This window comes from Neolamprologus multifasciatus, chromosome 14 (assembly GCF_963576455.1).
Source record: "Neolamprologus multifasciatus chromosome 14, fNeoMul1.2, whole genome shotgun sequence".
Lineage (NCBI taxonomy): Eukaryota > Metazoa > Chordata > Actinopteri > Cichliformes > Cichlidae > Neolamprologus > Neolamprologus multifasciatus.
Window position 1 is genome coordinate 11,878,556 of NC_140452.1, and position 18,231 is coordinate 11,896,786.

The window sequence follows — 18,231 nt, forward strand, 5'->3', positions numbered from 1 at the left end:
AACATTAGCTCACCTTTTAGTTAAGTTCAACAGAAAGAGTTGAAATATGAATGCTGTAAAGTGGCAAAAACAAAAATGAAACAAATGAACTACAAACACACACACACACACACACACAAAAATGTAAAAAAGAAAAAGATTGGCTTTCTTACCCTTTTTCAAGTCAAAAAAAAATATTAAAGCACAAAATATTAAACAGCAGGTTTCTTAAAGACCATTTTTACTGAGAGGTGTTGCTGTTTTTCAGCTTTATTTAAAAAATTTGAAACAGTGTTAGGGCGAAAAACCTCATCATTTGTTGCGGGGCCTACTAAGCAATTACATTAAATTTTAATCTTATTAAATGAAAGAACACAAGAAGACACATTGTGTGTTTCGCGCCCCTTACGCAGGCTTACAATTTTGTGCATGTTATGTGCTTATGACCTTGGGCCTTATGTTGTGAAGCAATCTATGATGTGTGATTAGAGACCATCATTAAACACAAAGGGGTTTCGGCACTTCTACCACAGTATCAATTTAGGTGCACATTGGGGTTTTGTTAAGGTGCAGTTGTTTACTCCTGTGGGATTTATAATCCATTAGCTTCAGAGCTAATAAGCGGTAGGGTAAGGTTTTCCTCCTTAGAGTGTCTGTGTCTTTTTTTTTCCCTATTATAAATCACAACAAGTAACATGACCATTGCACTTTGTTACTTATATGTTTTGCTCAAGTAGCTAGTTGAGCATAATCAGCTGTTGTACAGTTGATTTTAAGTTCAATTCAATTCCATTTGAATTATATAATACTAAATCACAACTGACCCCCCCCTCCCCCCATGGCACCCTATACTGTAAGGTAAAGACCCTACAATAATAGTCAACAAACCCATCTCTTTCTGAAAAATAAAGACTGTTCCATGGGCAAAAGAACCAATAAAAAACCCACAAACTTTAAGATGTCATAAAATAAGATTTTAACTTTTAATTTTCCAAAATGCAGGACAAGTTCATGAATCTCTAGTTTGACAAACTGGGGCCTCACTGGTCCTCAGCAAGAATCTTTAAAAAACAAACAACAAATCTTTAACTTAAATCCAACTCAAACAAAAACTGCACTTTATATAATATGATCGGGTCATACAATCTTCAGCAAATACACGACTGTTCTTTTTCCTAATCTTCTGAGTTATTGTTGAAGATCTTTTTTGTTTCCTAGAAAACAAAAAAATATTAATCTGGGTCTGATTGACTGTATATTGAGCACTGACTGATCCACAGAGAATATAACAATGGCCTATAGCACACCTTCTTCACAAAAACATACTGCGAGAAGTTTTTTAAAAAGAGAACCAGTGGGCAACTCAGCAGATTATGCTGCCACGGTGTATGAGAAAGGTAAGTGTAAAGTGAGCGAAAGGAAGTCTGAGTCATTATTATGTTATGTTATGTGTTATTTATCCCATAAAAAAGATTATGTCATGTATGTTATGCAGTCAGGAACATGTTTAGTTGTAACATAAATTCACAGACCGAAAGGAAAAACAAATGAGAACTAAAACTTATTAAAATATTCTTAACAATATGCACAAAGTACCATAAAATAGTTTAAAGCACAATGACTTCAAGGTATTATAAGTTTAAATGTTATCATTTATCTTAGCATTGTGGATTTTCCAGTGTTGTCAGGAAATTTCTGCTCTGTCATGCCTGAGAGAAATCATAGCAGTGTGACTGAGTTCATCCTTACTGGATTCCCTGGACTTCATCAAGAGTACTATGGTCTTGTCTCAGCTCTATTGTTTTTTGTATATTTGATGACTCTGATAGCAAATGCTACAGTTATTTTTTTATTTGCAACAAATCAAAGCCTCCATAAGCCAATGTATTATATCATTTTAAATCTGAGTGTATGTGATATTCTCTTTAGCACAACCACTTTACCTAAGATCATAAGCAGATATTGGTTTCGGTCAGGAAGCATTTCATTTACTGCCTGTTTTATCCAAATGTACTTTGTCCATTATTTTGGCACAGCTGTTGCATACATTCTCTTTCAGATGGCTTTAGATAGGTACTTGGCTATTTGCCATCCTCTCAAATATTCACGTATTCTCACAAAATCGAATATTTTAATTCTTAGTATTACTGGATGGACTGCTGCCAAGGCATTACCTTTAATGATGGTTATTAGAGCATATCCTCTTCCTTACTGTGCCTCAAACATAATCACTCACTGCTTCTGTGACCATATTGGTATAACAGTCCTGGCGTGCACTGACAGGACCCCTTATGCCATCCCTGCTTTAGTATTTGCAATGTTTACACTACTGGGGCCTCTGGCATTTATCATTTTCTCATACTGCTCTATTCTTATAGCAGTACATAAAATAGCAAGTGTGCAAGGTCGCCTGAAATCATTGTCCACTTGTAGTACTCAGCTGATAATAATATCCCTCTACTTTTTACCCAGATGTTTTGTATATTTAGCCCAAAATGTTGGCATTAAATTTAGTGCTGATGTGCGAATAGTGATCATCATGCTGTACAGCCTTGCCCCACCAATGATCAATCCACTCATATACTGCCTTAGAGCAAAAGACATGAGAGAAAGCTTGTTGAAGGTATTTTGCAGAAGAACCATTCCACAAAAAGCATAGGTTGCAGTTATTAATATCATAAATCACAAATAACAGATCTTTTAAACAGTTTAAGTCATTGGGATTCTTGTATTGCATTATGTATGTATGTATGTATTGAAAAATTACATATACTTGAGATCCAGTGCTATTTGTTGCAGGTTACAGAGGAAATAAAACCATTAGCAAGCATTTCCTTACTTGTAACCGGATATCTTTATATGTTCTCTTGACCCCAGATATGTATGCAGAGTTCTGTCAAGTTTTTAAGGGAGCACAAACAGTTTGATATTCAAAAAACAGGCTGAGCTTCACACTCACAGTGTCTCACACAGCTTTTCCACTTCATGTATTTGTGGCCTGAATAGATTAAAATTTTATCTTACCCACTTGTTAAAGAGCCTTTAGGCACCAGTTGTGATTTGGCACTCTATAAATAAAATTGAATTCAATTGTTACTTAGATAATGTACATTTCTTTTTTGACCTGAGGGCAGAATTTTCTTTTGTAAATGTCAAAACATACCACAACATTTGTACTGTCCCAGGAGGGGGGGGGGGGGGGGGGGGATTCTTTGTTTTTCTTAATGAGACAATCACTTGGTGTGTAACTATAGAATAAATTGATTGTGTTGTGTGTAAAAATAAAGAAAGAAAGAAAATCATTTTAAATTTTGCTGTCTTCCTCTGCTTGTCCACCACTGCTATGTCAGGTTGGTTAGCCACCACCAGTTTGTCTGCCTGTATCTGAGAATTCCAGGCCATACTTGGCACAGATGTTCCTTTATACCAGGGGTCGGCAACCCTAGGCACGCGTTAACTGATGGCACGGCCATAGCTGGACTGGCCATTGGGCATACCGGGCATTTGCTCGGTGGCCCGATGATTTTTTTAAAAAAAAAATTGTAACGGTATAAACAATGAAAGGTGTTGGATTGGCCAGATGCTGACCGGTGTGTAAAAAGAACTCAGTTGTTTGGTGGTGGCATCGCGGAGCTTCCACAGATTCAGTAAAATTAACAAGTGGTGGAGGCCAACACGAGGACGAGGAGAGACCCGAGGCGGCCGCTGGTCCGAGCGTCAGGTGAACTGAATTTCAGGTAAGAAGTTATGACCTGCAGTCTATCTGGATCAGATATAAACCAAGTTTAGGTGTAGCTTGTTTTCGTTGTGCTGACTTTTTACAGTCAGTTACAATAACTTGTACTGTGTACTAGCTAGCATGACGGAGTTTCTATACAGCTGGGTGGGTGCTATGTTACTGATAATGAACTTTAATTTATTCATAAGGTTAGTTAGTAGAGTTGCCAACCTTCCCGTAAAAAGACGGAATCCTCCCGCATTCAGAGAAATTATTACGCGTTTAGTGTTGAGCTGAGAGGGGACGCAGTTTGTCCCGGACTTCAGCTAGAGTGAAAAAAGACACAAATGTGGAGTTATTCTTTGTCTTTGCTGCACAGCTGCCTCTTCTTCTCTCATTCTCCCCCCTCCCTCTCCTGTTGCTACTTCAATCATGAAACTGATCAATGATCAGCTGATCGGCTTTTCTCTCTTGTTTGTTTATTGCCCACTTTGCGCCAGAAAGAGGAAACCGCTGGATGTCGCACTAAACAACAGCAGCACGTTTAAGCTTGATCAGCTGTTGTTAGAATTTATTTAATATTAATTTCAAGTATCAGCTGAGTTTTGCTGGAGCCACAGCTTTAAAACCTGCTGGTCATGATATCGGTTTGAATATGTGGTGAGAGGGAAACATGAAGATGAAACCAGGAGATGTCCTTACTGAATCATCAGAGCTGAACAGGTGATGGAGAAACAGGTTTACCCTTTAGGTGACATGAATGAGTTGAAGGGAAGTTATGAACTGTTTCTGAGAGACAAAAAAAACACCAATATCATTTTCTAAGTAGCTGACAGCTGGTAACTGTGCAGGGGCCCACCTGGCCCCCCTGGCAAAGTTTTGCCAGGGGGGCCAGGTGGGCCAAAGGGGGGCACATAGAAATACTTTCTTTCTATAAAAGAAAGAAACAGCCAGACATTTAAAATGTCTGGCTGTTATTAAATAATTATCTGAAGCTTACAACCAAAGTTTTTATCTGATGTAAAATGTATAGAAATCCTACATATACCAACAAGACTGTACATCACTGTCAAAACAGCGTTTGTTTTCATTCAAAGGCTTTATGGCTTTAATACCTGGTGGGCCGGTCTTTAGTCAAAATGCCCGGGCTGTTTTTCTGTCCCAGTCCAGCCCTGGGCACGACATGCAGTGAATTAATCTGAGAAGGTGCATCAAAAAATAAATGGCCGCGCCAGTGGTGCACATCGTAAATCAGCTCGCATAGACGCATTAGTTGTGCCGCTTCTTAATGACGGTATCTTAACTAACAACCCCAAGTACCAGATTCAACTTGTAATTGGCTAAAAATAACTTAGCCTACTGGTAAGAGGGACGTTGTTAGCTTTCCACATTCCGACACTTCAAAAGCTTCAGGAGCTTTCCGCTCAGCACAGCATCAGCACCATGGAAATACACGGATACATCTGTAGACTCGAGACAAAATGCATTTTTGGGACTTTCAGGTGTATGGACCAATGTTTTATTTTCTGATCAAACCAGAAATCTTTAATGAGCAGCTAGATTTGTCTCGCATTAACTGGCTGAGTTAATGTCAGTTAATGTTTTAACTGTCTTCAGAACCTTGCAGAGGCCTTATTGACAGTATTTGGCTCTACATATCTGTGTGAGCAGATTGTCTCTCACATGAGTGTCCTCAGGTAGCCTCTGAATGCTGGACACTCGGAGACCTGTGTCTCTGAGTGGGAGACCAGAGACACATTAACATGTGTGTCTCTGTATTAACAAACATGCCATATTGGCTTAGTTTATTTTTCTTATCATTCTTGTGAGGAGACCATAAATAGCATTTGTATTTTCTGTTGTACAGTCCATTTGCTGTTATGGATAAAAAGTGTCTTTTTTTGTTTCAAAACAGCTGATAACTATTCGCTGATAGCTGCCAACATCTGCGAACAAATATAATTCTATAAAGTGGTTCTATATAGTGTGTAACTGTTCATATAGAGAGTTATTAAATTTATTGCTAATGCAGTCATATGGCACACTGACCTCTGAGGAAATTTTAATTGGCACTCGCCATCAGAAAGGTTGCCTACCCCTGCTTTATACTATGCCAGCCACGTCCTTATGGTATTCCATGTATGCCCTGACTGCTATCATTTTGTACCCTGCTGTTGTGCTGGATTGTCTTAGGGGCATCTTTATACAGCCTGCACCTAAGGTCTTGCCTGGTGTGTTAAACCCCTGCTTCTATCGATCTTGTGCTGAGAGCCTGTTCCTGTGCTGCCATGATTAGTGCCTCTGTGCTGTCTTTCAGTCCAGATTTGTTCAGCCACTGGTAGGATTTCTTGATGTCAGCCACGTCTTATACCTCCCCGTGGTACATACGGTACAGGGGCCTGTCCTTCTACAATGGTTCCTCTCATTGATCCTCTTCTTTCTCAGGTTTCTGCTGCCTGAGGTATTTAGTACGTACATGGCCAGTTGTGGCTCTCTTCCTGATGTACTCATGGATGTTTGTTGTCATCATGTGATCATGGATAGTGGTTTTAACACTCACCAGTCCTTGGCCTCCTTCCTTCTGCTTAGTGTACAGTCCCCACAGTCTCGTGGGGGTGCATTTGGGTTAAAATCCAAGCTTCCTTGTCTTGATGTCAGTGGCTTTGATCTCCTTCTTTGGGCGGTTTATTATCCCAGCATGGAACCTAATCACCGGCAGGATACCTGATCACTGGCAGGGCGTAGGTGTTGATTGCAGGGATCTTGTTCTTACCATTCAGCTGACTACTCAGGACATGTCTTTGGGATTCCCAAGTAATTGCAGTTGTCCTTGATGTCTGAAATTGACCTCTACTGTTGTTCGCCATATCCCCATTGAGTCCCCGATGAAGGCTCTTAGGGTCCTGTTGATCTTTTATTGTTCTAGGCATTCCAGGATTCATGTGTGGGCCACTGAGTTATAGGCTTTCTTGTAGTCAATCCAGGCAGTACAAACTTTGGTCACTCTAGTCTTGCAATCTTGAGACTGTTCTGTCTACCAGGAGCTGGTGTTTCACCCCTCTGTTATTCCTGCCAATTATTTACTGTGCCTCACTCATGTTTTGAGTCATATCGCTGTTCATCTTAGCCGCTATGATGCCTGGTCCTAGTGACTGGACCTACACAAATATGTGGACATACATTGTATGTTGTTTTATCCCATCGTCGGCCTGTTTCTAACTTCATGATTTTAGATGCAGTGTTTCAGATCATAAGCTTGTGTTATTTGACATTTCATTGTCCATGCGGTGTGTTGCTTAGAGTTGTTAAGGACACCCTCCTGGCTACAACTTTAGGGAGTCATGTTATCTTGGTTTTCCGAGATAGCTGATTTTAGAACAGTAATCCATTATTTTATTACAACTCAGCTGCATTACTGTAACTTGTTGTACCTTGGTAGTAGCCAGGCACCCTTGACATGTCTTCAACTGGTGCAAAATGCTGCTGCACGGTTTTTAACTGGTAAACGTAGAAGGGAGGGAGCATATTACTATTGTTTTATGCTCACTACAGTGGCTACCTGTGCATTTTAGGGTTCAATTAATAATTCTTTAATTTGGTTTCAAAAGACTTAAATGGTCTTGCCCCATACTACCTCTCTTAACTACTGCACCTTCACACCCCTCGTCGGTCTCTCAGATCGGGCTTTTGCATTTGCGGCTCCCAAATTCTGGAATGCACTGCCATTACAAATTACAAAGTCTTTCCAACTTGATATCTTTCATTTTGGTCTGAAGATGCACCTTTTTGGTTTGGCTTTTAACGCCGTATAGAAAGGCCAATTTTATTTGGATTTTAATGTCTTTTTGATGTTGGTGTTGTATATTGTTTACTGTCACTGTTTTTGATTTTATGTATTTTTATTTTTTATTAACTTATTTTCAGCACTCTGGTCAGTGTTCAGTTAGAGTGCTTTATAAATAAAGTAGGCTTGGCTTGATCCACAGAGAATATAAAGGGAACCTATCGAACACCGCCATCATGATACCACACTGCAAGAAGTATTTTTAAGCAGTGAATCAGCAGGCAACACAGCGGAGCCTTCTCTCATCCTGTATGAGAAAAGTACATATATACTGAGCTAATTAAAGTCTTTCTCATCCTTATGTTTATGTGCATAGTTAAAGATTTACAATAAAATGGAATGTTTATTTTTCAGATGCAAACATGATTAGATCAAAAGGCTTTGATAAAGAAAAAGAATTGAAAAAGAATTGAAAAATAATAACAATAACAATTAGTCAGATTAAATCTTTGAGTTAATACTATACTGTATTGTAAATTTAAGATTGTGTAATTGATAAGGCTTAACGGTGGTTTCTCAAGCATTGTATGTTTACCAGTGTTTTAACCAAATTTCTGTTTCATCATGCCTGAGAGAAATCATAGTGTTCTGACTGAGTTCATCCTTACTGGATTCCCTGGACTTCATCAAGAGTACTATGGTCTTGTCTCAGTTGTATTGTTTTTTGTATATTTGGTAACTCTGATAGCAAATGCTACAGTTATTTTTTTAATTGCAACCAACCGCAGCCTCCATAAGCCAATGTATTATATCATTTTAAATCTGAGTGTATGTGATATTCTCTTTAGCACAACCACTTTACCTAAGATTATAAGCAGATATTGGTTTCGATCAGGAAGCATTTCATTTACTGCCTGTTTTATCCAAATGTACTTTGTTCACTATCTTGGTTCAGTCAATTCGTTTATTCTCTTTCAGATGGCTTTAGATAGATATTTGGCTATCTGCCATCCTCTCAGATATTCACATATTCTCACAAAATCTAATATTTTAATTCTTAGTATAACTGGATGGATTATTGCCAAGGCATCCCCTTTAATGGCAGTTATTAGAGCATATCCTCTTCCTTACTGTGCCTCAAATATAATCACTCACTGCTACTGTGACCATATTGGTATAACAGTCCTGGCGTGCACTGACAGGACCCCTTATGCCATTCCTGCTTTAGTATTTGCAATGGTTGTGCTACTGGGTCCTCTGGCATTTATCATTTTCTCATACTGCTCTATTCTTATAGCAGTGTATAAGATAGCAAATGTGCAAGGCCGCCTGAAATCATTGTCCACTTGTAGTACTCAGCTGATCATAATCTCCCTTTATTATTTACCCAGATGTTTTGTATATTTAGCCAGCAATGTTGGCATTACATTTAGTGCTGATGTGCGAATAGTGATCATCATGCTGTACAGCCTTGCCCCACCAATGATCAATCCACTCATATACTGCTTTAGAGCAAAAGACATGAGAGAAAGCTTGTTGAAACAATTCTGCAGAAGAATCGTTCCAGAAAAAGCTCAGGTTGCAGCTATTAGTAACTCGTTAAAAACATCACCTTAACATGCTTTAAATTATCCTATTCTAATGGGGAGCCAAAGTGATTCTTGTATTTCATTAAGGAGTCTTTTGCTTGGTTAGTGTATAGAAAAGTGTTATATAGTTGATTTTCAGTGGTATCTCTTGCAGGGTACAGAGTCGACACTTCCTGGCATGTGACTTAAATTATTTATTGCTTCTACTGAATCTAGAAAATAATCTCAGAGCACAAAGTAGTTCTATGTTAATCAAATTGGCTGTTTAACATTTAGTTCTTTAGTTTTGCTTTTTAATTTAAAAACCCCACAATAACAAGAACTTTGCTATATAATATTAAGGTGTATGTTTTACTTTTTCTGATTTTGGGATTCTTCACTTTGTTTATAGTTTTTTTAAGGAGAAATTGTATTGGAATGTAATTATAGAAGGAATTAATTGTAGTGTCTGTTAAATCATTTTAAACTGGTATACAACTGAATAAATTAGAGGGGGAAAATGCATAATTTCTATTATTTACTGTGATATTTTTATGTTTTATGTTTTAAATAATGATGCAGCTTAATCATCATTTATAACAAATTTTGCTAATATATGTATGTGTGTATGATTTCAATTTTTCATTTCAATTAAATTTAAAATTCCCCCTTTAGCACCATCCCTTTTACACCTACAGTTGAGATGAAGTGAGGACTTCTGAGAGTAGAAATCAACACAGTGTTCTTGGAATCTTGAATTGAAGTGTTTGAAATTGCTTAAGGATTTTCGAACACCAGTCTAGTGGTGACCCTGTGGAGGTCGTAGGGGTAGACGGTCATTTATATGGGCAGAAATCTGTGCCATCAGAAACTGAATTTGAATAAGTAGAGAAGGATAGGCTGTAGTGTATGCCAGGTGAACACTGTAGTGCTCACCTGGCATAAATGGTCAATTTTTAAAGGAGTTCATTGACTTTTTATCCTCCAGCTTGAAGCTGTCCAGACTGGTTATAGTCAGGGATTTTAATATACACATTGAGGATGACTCTGACCTCTTTGCCAGAAGTTTCCTTGGCGTCATGGATTATTTTCATTTTACACAGAATGTGTCTGGCCCTACACACACCAAAGGACACACACTGGACCTTGTTTTTACCTTAGGATTAACCAGTGATTTTATTAGTTCTGAGGACATTTTTATTTTGGACCATTGTTGTATTGTTTTTAACCTGTCTTTCCATCTGTCTCTCTCTCCTGTTTGACATGTGGTTAGCTCTTGCATCTTAAATTCCTCTACTGCTGCTAAATTTTCTGATGTTTTTAATTTATTTTTACATTCCTATAACAATGTTGATTTATTAAAAAACCTTTTTAATAATCATTGTCTTTCTATCTTTAGGCTCTCTTGGTTTATTTGCAAAATCTTCTATTAGGAATCTTGGTGTTACTTTTGACCCAGCTCTGACATTGGACGCTCATGTTAAATCTCTGGTCCGCTCCTGTTTTTACCATTTAAGAAACATTGCGAAGCTGAGTCCTATTGTTTCATGCTTTGAACTGGAAATGATCATTCATGCATTTGTTTTGTCTCATTTGGACTATTGTAATTCCTTGTTCAACTGTTTATGTAATACCTCCTTGGAACATCAGCAGGATGTTCAGAATGCTTCCGCAAGGCTTTGACCAAGTCTTCCAAGTACTCCCATGCCACACCCCTGCTGATCCAGCTGCACTGGCTCCCCATAAAATTCAGAGTCCACTTTAAGATTATGATTTTGACATTCAGGACTCTGCATGGACAAGCACCAAAATACGTCAGTGATCTTTTACATCCTTACATCCCCAGCAAGTCCCTGAGGTCATGTGATGAGGGCTTGCTTGTTGTCCAGCACACGAGGCTGAAAACAAAAGGTGACAGAGCTTTTGTAACTATGGCCCCCAGACTTTGGAACTTTCTCCCATTGAGTTTGAGATCTGTGGACTCACTCACCTCATTTAAAAAACAGCTAAAAACTCATCTTTTTAAACTTGCCTTTGGCTGATTTTTGTTTTTATGTTTTAGCTTTGGTGAAGCACTTTGTGATTTTATCTTGAAAGGCGCTATATAAATAAAGATTTACTGACTTACAATACTTATGTACACTCTTGTTTAGTACTTGTTTCTCCAGACTTCAGTTATTGGCATGGAATTTTGCAGCCAATGCACTGCCAAATCTTCAGGGAACAGCACTTTTTGACCAAGAATAATTTATTACAAGCTAGCTTAGCAGGAAGAGAGAAGGATGTGCTGAAGGGTGTCCATTGAGGATACAACAGGTCAGACCTCATAAAAGATGGATGCTGCCTACCACCCAGACACTCTTTTGAATATAGAGCTGCAATCAGAAGCAAAAGCCATACTCAAAGTATGTAACAGAGATCATCTAATTAATTGCTTTTTTCTAAGACCACCTTTTAAATAGCTTTCTTTTTAATGATTTCTGGAAAATGATTAATGTATAAATGTTATAGTGCATGTTAGTAGTATATTCTCATATCAATATTTAAAAGCTCTAATCAAATTTGTTACTGAAACTATGATCACCAATGTAACAAGGATGAAAAGCTTCTTCATCCTTGGATTTCCTGGACTTTCACCACAGTATTATGGACCCATATCAACTTTTTTTTTTTTGTTTACCTAGCCATTGCAGTGGGGAACATTTTCATTTTATCATTTGTTGCCTATGAAAAGTCCCTGCAAAAGCCAACATATCTGGTCTTTTGTCACCTGGCCCTGAATGACTTGACATTTGGCACTGTGACACTGCCAAAAATCATGTCAAAATATTGGTTTGACAATAGTGTTATTTCATTTTATGGCTGTTTTACGCAAATGTTCTTTGTTCATTATTTGGGATCAGTGACATCTTTCATCTTGCTGGTAATGGCTCTTGATCGATTTGTTGCAATATGTATTCCTCTTCGTTACCCTGTTCTAATTACAAACAGTGTCATATCTGTGTTGTGTGGGTTTGCTTGGTTCATACCTCTGCCTTTGATGATAGCTGTTGTACTCCATGCCCTAACTTTGCCTTTCTGTAAATCAAACATCATTGTTCAGTGCTACTGTGACCACATATCCATAGTAAGCCAGGCTTGTGGAGACGATGTTAGAATTGTTGTAGTCACTTCACTCTGTTTAGCCATGTTTTGTCTTTTGCTTCCTCTTGCACTCATTTTGTTTTCCTACATTTCTATTATTGTGGTTATTATGAAAATGTCCAGTTCCGCAGGGCGCAAAAGAACCTTATCCACTTGTACTTCACAAATATTTATCACATGTCTTTTTTATCTACCCAGATGTTTTGTTTATGTGGCTAATGCTGTTGGATTTTCTTTCAGTTTAGATGTCCGCATTGGGTTGATATTGCTGTACAGTCTTTTTCCTGCTGCTGTTAATCCAGTCATATACTGTTTCAAGACTCATGACATTAAACACATGCTGATGAAGAGGCTGAAGAAAACTAAAATTGGATTAGAGATAAAGCTTTCACCTTAATATGTAACTCCGAGAAATGAGTTGATAAGCCAAAAGCAGGATATCTCTTTCTCAGACACTTTTATGAAAGTAGACTACTCGATTTTCACAATGTTATTTTATGTGCATGTATTTTGTATATAATTATGGCAAATTGTACTGAAAAAATGTTACTTCTCTTGTAAGGTGTAATGCTCAAAATCTGTAAAAGTATGAAAGTATGCTATTTACCCACATTATTAAACATCAATGAAATAAAATGAATCAAATGTTGCTGTTACTGTATATACTGTATATACTGTATCAGGGTCATTTTTGTTGATGTTGTTTTTGTGAACCTGTGACAACAATTACACATTTGCGTGTTTGCAACACACATTTTTTAACTTGTGTTTTTTTTTTCAAGTCAAGCTTCCATTAGTATTCTGTCATCTAATTTTTAAAATATGTGTAAGGTCAAGTCTTTGACCTGTGATTAAAGTCAGAATTCTGACTGACCTTGCTGCGGCAAGTTTGAGTTCTCTAGCCTATTTTAGCCGGGTTTCTGTCTGGCGTATTGGTTTACGCGAACAGCAGGGCCCCTCTCGTTACTCTGCGGCTACAATGCTTAATGTTTTAGCACTCCACACAACATGAAAGCTGATAAGCAAACACATGACAGTAGAGAAGCCATACCATACATACACACTGTGGGAATAAACAGTGGAGGGGAGATTTAGGTGGCAGCTTGTGCCGGCTTACCTAATAGTGGCTGTTTCCGGGTTATCATGTGGCCCCGCCCCCTTGCTTTGGCCGAAAGTATGGCAGCCCATACATCCCAGAATTGAGTGTGGCATTTCCATGCTGTTAGAGGATGGGCACGATCAGTGTGTGTTATGCTTGGGCCCAGAACATGCTTAATTAGCCAGAGAAATCTCTGTATCCTGCATGAATTGCTTATCTTGTCATCATGGACTAGTGAGGCCCATGCTCGTTTTTTTGCCTCTAACCTCCCACTTCTCATGTTCTTCCTTAGCCCAAAGTGGGGAGAATGACTGCCACTGGAGTGGAGGCAGAGCATGCAGGACCATGGGCAGGTTTCCCTCCCCTGGCTACTTATTTGCCAGGCCTGTCCCACAGTGTTCCCTCCCATGGCCCCGCCTCTGAGCCTGAGCCCAGGGAGCATGGCTATCAGGTGGAGGACGTTGATGAAGTGTTGTCTTCTCCTCTGGCAACTCTCACCTGTCCTCTGGACGGCCCCTAGCTGGCTCTCCAGACACGGTGTCAGGCCAAGTAGGACTCTATCAAATCATGGATAAAGCTTCCTGGAGCCTCTGGGCCTCAACCTGCCCCCTGGACTCCAACTTGGGGCCCTGGAGATCTCCGGCCCCAGGTGGAGGGCTTTCACAGGCATCAGCCTTCGTGTCTGGCAAAGCCCTGACTGGGGTGGTGTGTATATATGTACATTTGTCTATAGTTCATTGGTACTTTCACTCTGGGATTCGGTTGCACTGTCTCCTCGTGGGGTGTCTTACAGAGTCACGCCATACATATGTAACGGAGTGGAGAGATAGTCTTGATATGATAGAGAATGATAGAGAACCAAGGTTACAATGTAAGCATACGATCTCTCTCAGTCAAGAAATCATAATTAAACCCCATAAGAAACAAAACAAAAACATGCCTGGAGCAACTTTAAAAATGAAATGGCAAAAGATTTGTAGTATTCATTTATGTTATACAGGGAAAAGAGCTTTGCATCATGCATATCTCTCCTTCTCTGATAGGCTAATTTCTATACTATAGATTAGTAAATGTTATTCTGACTTTATTTTTAATTCCAAAGCACCATAAATTTCAAACAATGACTTTAAACACCTCCGCAGACTTTCTGCTGTGAATTGTTTGTCTTGTATTACAACTTGCATCACTTTGATTATGGGAAGGTCTTGTGGAAAAAACTTTAAAAGGCTTGTTTGACAGTACATTAAGAATCACCAGAGATAATTTGCAATTGAGAGACTGGGTGCGATGCTCTCCAGAAAAACACGTTATTTTAAAGTTAAACATTATTTCCAAATAGAGCTCTAAATTCACTGTCCTTCGCACCAGACTTATTACGGTAAACTAGGGGACTCAACTATATACAGTTGTGCAGGTTTGGGGTCTCCAGGGAATCCAAGAGAAGGAAACAGTGAAATTACTCTCACTCCTCTTCTGCCATCAGCTCTCCACTCGCTCACAACTTGAGTATCCACAGGGAAGGGGAACAGGTCTGGGATGTCTACACACAAAGAGAAGGCAAATTAGAACAAATGTAAAATCCAAGAGAGCTGCACAAGCAATCTCAAAGCTGGGGCTACACTGACACAAGTCAAACAACGATCCAGCAGTAAGTAGCCATGCTTCTTCCTCGCCTGAGTTCTGCCCAGGCCGAGCTCGTGGCATGCGTGATAATCTTGTATTTTCTGGTATTCCAGAAGCCGCTGGAGAAGACGCGGAGACTACAGTGAAAAACTTCATCAAAACCCACCTGAAGCTGCCATAAATGTAGACCTTAAAATTATCTGCAAATCTCTCTCAAAGAGATTAGAGAAAATAACCCCTCTCTTAATTCATCCTGACCAAACTGGTTTCATAAAAGCTAGGCACTCATCAACAAATACACGTAGATTACTTAATCTGATAGACTACTCATACAATAGAAACATCAAAACTACAATATTTTCTTTAGATGCAGAAAAAGCATTTGACAGCGTTAACTGGAAATTTCTATTTGCAACTTTACACAAATTTGGTTTTGGAACCTCTTTCATTAACTGGTTAAAAATATTATACAATTCTCCAACAGCTTGTGTCAGAACAAATGACCAGACATCCTCCAGCTTCTGTCTCCTGAGGGGCACCAGGCAGGGATGCCCACTTTCCCCTTCACTGTTTTTATTCATTTTTATTGAACCACTAGCAGCAGCAATTAGACAGAATTCAGTAATTAAGGACATAAAATGCAAGAACGTGGAACATAAAATCAGCCTTTATGCAGATGTTGTGCTACCTTTTCTCCAAAACTCACAAACCAATATCTCTGGGGTGATTGAATTGATAAACTCTTTTGCAAGAATATCAGATTACTCAATTAATTGGTCAAAATCTACAGTCCTTCCGATTAATTGCTCCTTCTATAATTCTACTTCTACACCACTGCAATCAGGAAATATAAAATATTTAGGTATTAATGTTTCTCCCAAGCTTGCAGATCTAACTAAATTAAACCATATCCCACTTTTAAAGAAGGTAGAAGGCGATCTGGCTAGATGGAAATGTCAACCCATATCACTCATGGGAAGGGTTGCCACTATAAAAATAAATTATTTATTCTCAATGATCCCAACTAAACCGCCACAAGATTGGTTCAGATCTCTAGATTCATATATGTCCAAAATCCTTTGGAAAGATGAACCCCCACGTATAAGCTTAAAAACACTACAAAAGACCAAGGATAAAGGAGGATTAGAACTACCTAACTTTCAGCACTACTTCTTAGCCAACAGGCTTCAGTTTATCTCAGGATGGCTAAAACATACCCTTTTAGACAAACCTTGGCTAGATGTAGAACAAGCACTTTGCAATAATCTAGAGATTTCAGACCTACCATTTATCAGCTCAAATATCCAACGACATGAATGCTTCAAAAGCATCAGCATCAGCTCTTCCCTGACAGCATGGTGGGAGTTTCTAAAATTGACAGCGTCTTCATTAATCCCATGCAAACGTACACCTATCTGGAAAAACCCTGACATATTACAAAACAATAATGTGATAAACTTTCCAGATTGGAGTGGTAAAGGAATTAGATACTTAGAACATATATTAGAAGGAACAGAATTTATTCCATTTGACAGACTAGATACACAATATGGGATCAACAAGAAGAGATTTTGATTGTTGGGCTTTTCTCTGTATCTATGAAGCGCCTTGAGGCGACATTTGTTGTGATTTGGCGCTATATAAATAAAATTGAATTGAATTGAATTGAATTGAATAGATTTTTAGAATATCAACAAATTAAATCCATAGTAAAAAAGAAATTTAAACCGGGTCAAGTTGAACTACAAACACCACCAAGTGTGGTACAATTTATAACTCTTAAAACCCCAAAATTACTCTCCAAAATATACAGAATGCTTTCTAAAACAGATGAATCAATATCACTTCCTATTGCAAAATAGGAAGCGGGTTTATCAGTTAACTTAGACCAAAACTTCTGGTTTCAGATATGCTTAAAAACCTTTCATTTAATTAGAAATCCCAGTCTTCAAATAATTCAATACAAAATACTACATAGAGTGCACTATACAGGTCATCGGTTGTTCAAGATGGGCTTTACGTCTACCAACAACTGCTCACACTGCCAAACTAATTCACCAGACAATTATATCCACGCTCTTTGGTTCTGTCCACCAGTTCAGAAGTTTTGGCGCAAGACAACCAGGGGTTGCGGTCATGGCCTATTAAGGGCTCTGTTGGCTCCTAGGTGACGGTTTCCTCGTGGCTGCGTGCAGCGGGGCTAGGGGAGGGTCTGTGCTGACGGACGTGGGTTACTGACCTGGTATCCTGGCTGCCCCTGGGTGGGTCCGGGACGGGCGTGAGGTTCTGGGGGTGCTCCGTCTCTGGGCTGGGGCCCTGTCTGGGCCTTGGGGGCTTGGGTCCCGGTTGGTGTGTTGCCGGGGTTGTGGGCGGGTGGGTGTATGGGGGCCCAGCCCTAGCACAGGGTTCCGCCGGCTCATCGAGCCACCTGGGGGCTCTTCAAATGGTGGGGGAGGCTGTTACATCTTGCAGGAGGTCTCCTCTCTTCAGGAACTCACTCTGCAGGAGGGGGAGATATAGGACAGGTGGAGGAAGATCTCAGCCTTTGCGTCTATTGTCTTGTGTAGTCTGGAAGATGGGTGGATGACGGGGTGGGTGCAGTTTTCTCTGTGGTGGGGTCGGGTGGGCTGTCCCAGGCTCTGTGGGGCCGGGCGGCGCTGCTGCACTAGGCCCTGGTCCAGATGGGCCTGGGATCAGCGGGGGAGCTGGCCCCAGGGAGGGGTCACTTGCCCCTTCCTTCCCTCCCCATCTCCAGCTGCCTCCCTCTTCCCGCTCCACCACAATCACCCACACATGCAGGGCCTTGAGGTAAAGGTGTGTCACCAGGGTGCAGGGGAGGCATCGCCCCCTCGGTCCCCTTCTGGCTGCCTGTGCCTCAATTTTATCCTACAACCTAGACATTCACATTACTCACACTCTCATTACACATACATATAGGATCTAGGGGGTGGCCACACTACACGGTTTCCAAAAGACCATCAGGGTGTACAACCTCACCCTTGGCGTCGTTGCCCACCTCCCAATTTTAAATACATGTAGACATTGAGGGCTATCAGGAGGGGCTATGTGCTTACCTGCTGCTCTCTGGCAGGTAGCTCCATGCCCTCCTGGGTTTTAAATGCACCTTAGAACACACATGCATCAACACTACATTTGAGCTGATAGAGGGTGGTTTGGAGTCCTCTCACACCCCCGTTCTCTGCTGCCTGCTGGAGCCGGGGGGGCTAGGAGGAGAAGTTGGCCGTCTGATTGGGGTCTGGAATGTGGGGCCTCCCTGCTGCTGCCGAGCCGGGGCAGTCTGCTTCTCTCTACCCCA

At 39.9% G+C, this 18,231-nt stretch overlaps 2 protein-coding genes and 1 pseudogene across 2 annotated transcripts; all 3 read left to right on the forward strand.

Moving 5' to 3' along the window:
* The first annotated feature begins 1,367 nt into the window (after positions 1-1,367).
* On the forward strand, positions 1,368-2,640 carry LOC146503631 (olfactory receptor 2AT4-like). Its single transcript, XM_085183851.1, has one exon. It carries the CDS (start codon positions 1,685-1,687, stop codon positions 2,636-2,638), a length of 954 nt encoding a protein of 317 aa, XP_085039977.1. The 5' UTR covers positions 1,368-1,684; the 3' UTR covers positions 2,639-2,640.
* A 5,313-nt stretch (positions 2,641-7,953) lies between these two features.
* Positions 7,954-11,491, forward strand: LOC146503632 (olfactory receptor 2AT4-like). Its single transcript, XM_085131719.1, has one exon. The coding sequence runs from the start codon at positions 8,106-8,108 to the stop codon at positions 9,096-9,098; it is 993 nt and encodes a 330-aa protein (XP_084987845.1). The 5' UTR covers positions 7,954-8,105; the 3' UTR covers positions 9,099-11,491.
* Positions 11,492-13,012, forward strand: LOC146503633 (olfactory receptor 52E8-like; annotated as a pseudogene).
* Positions 13,013-18,231: the final 5,219 nt, after the last annotated feature.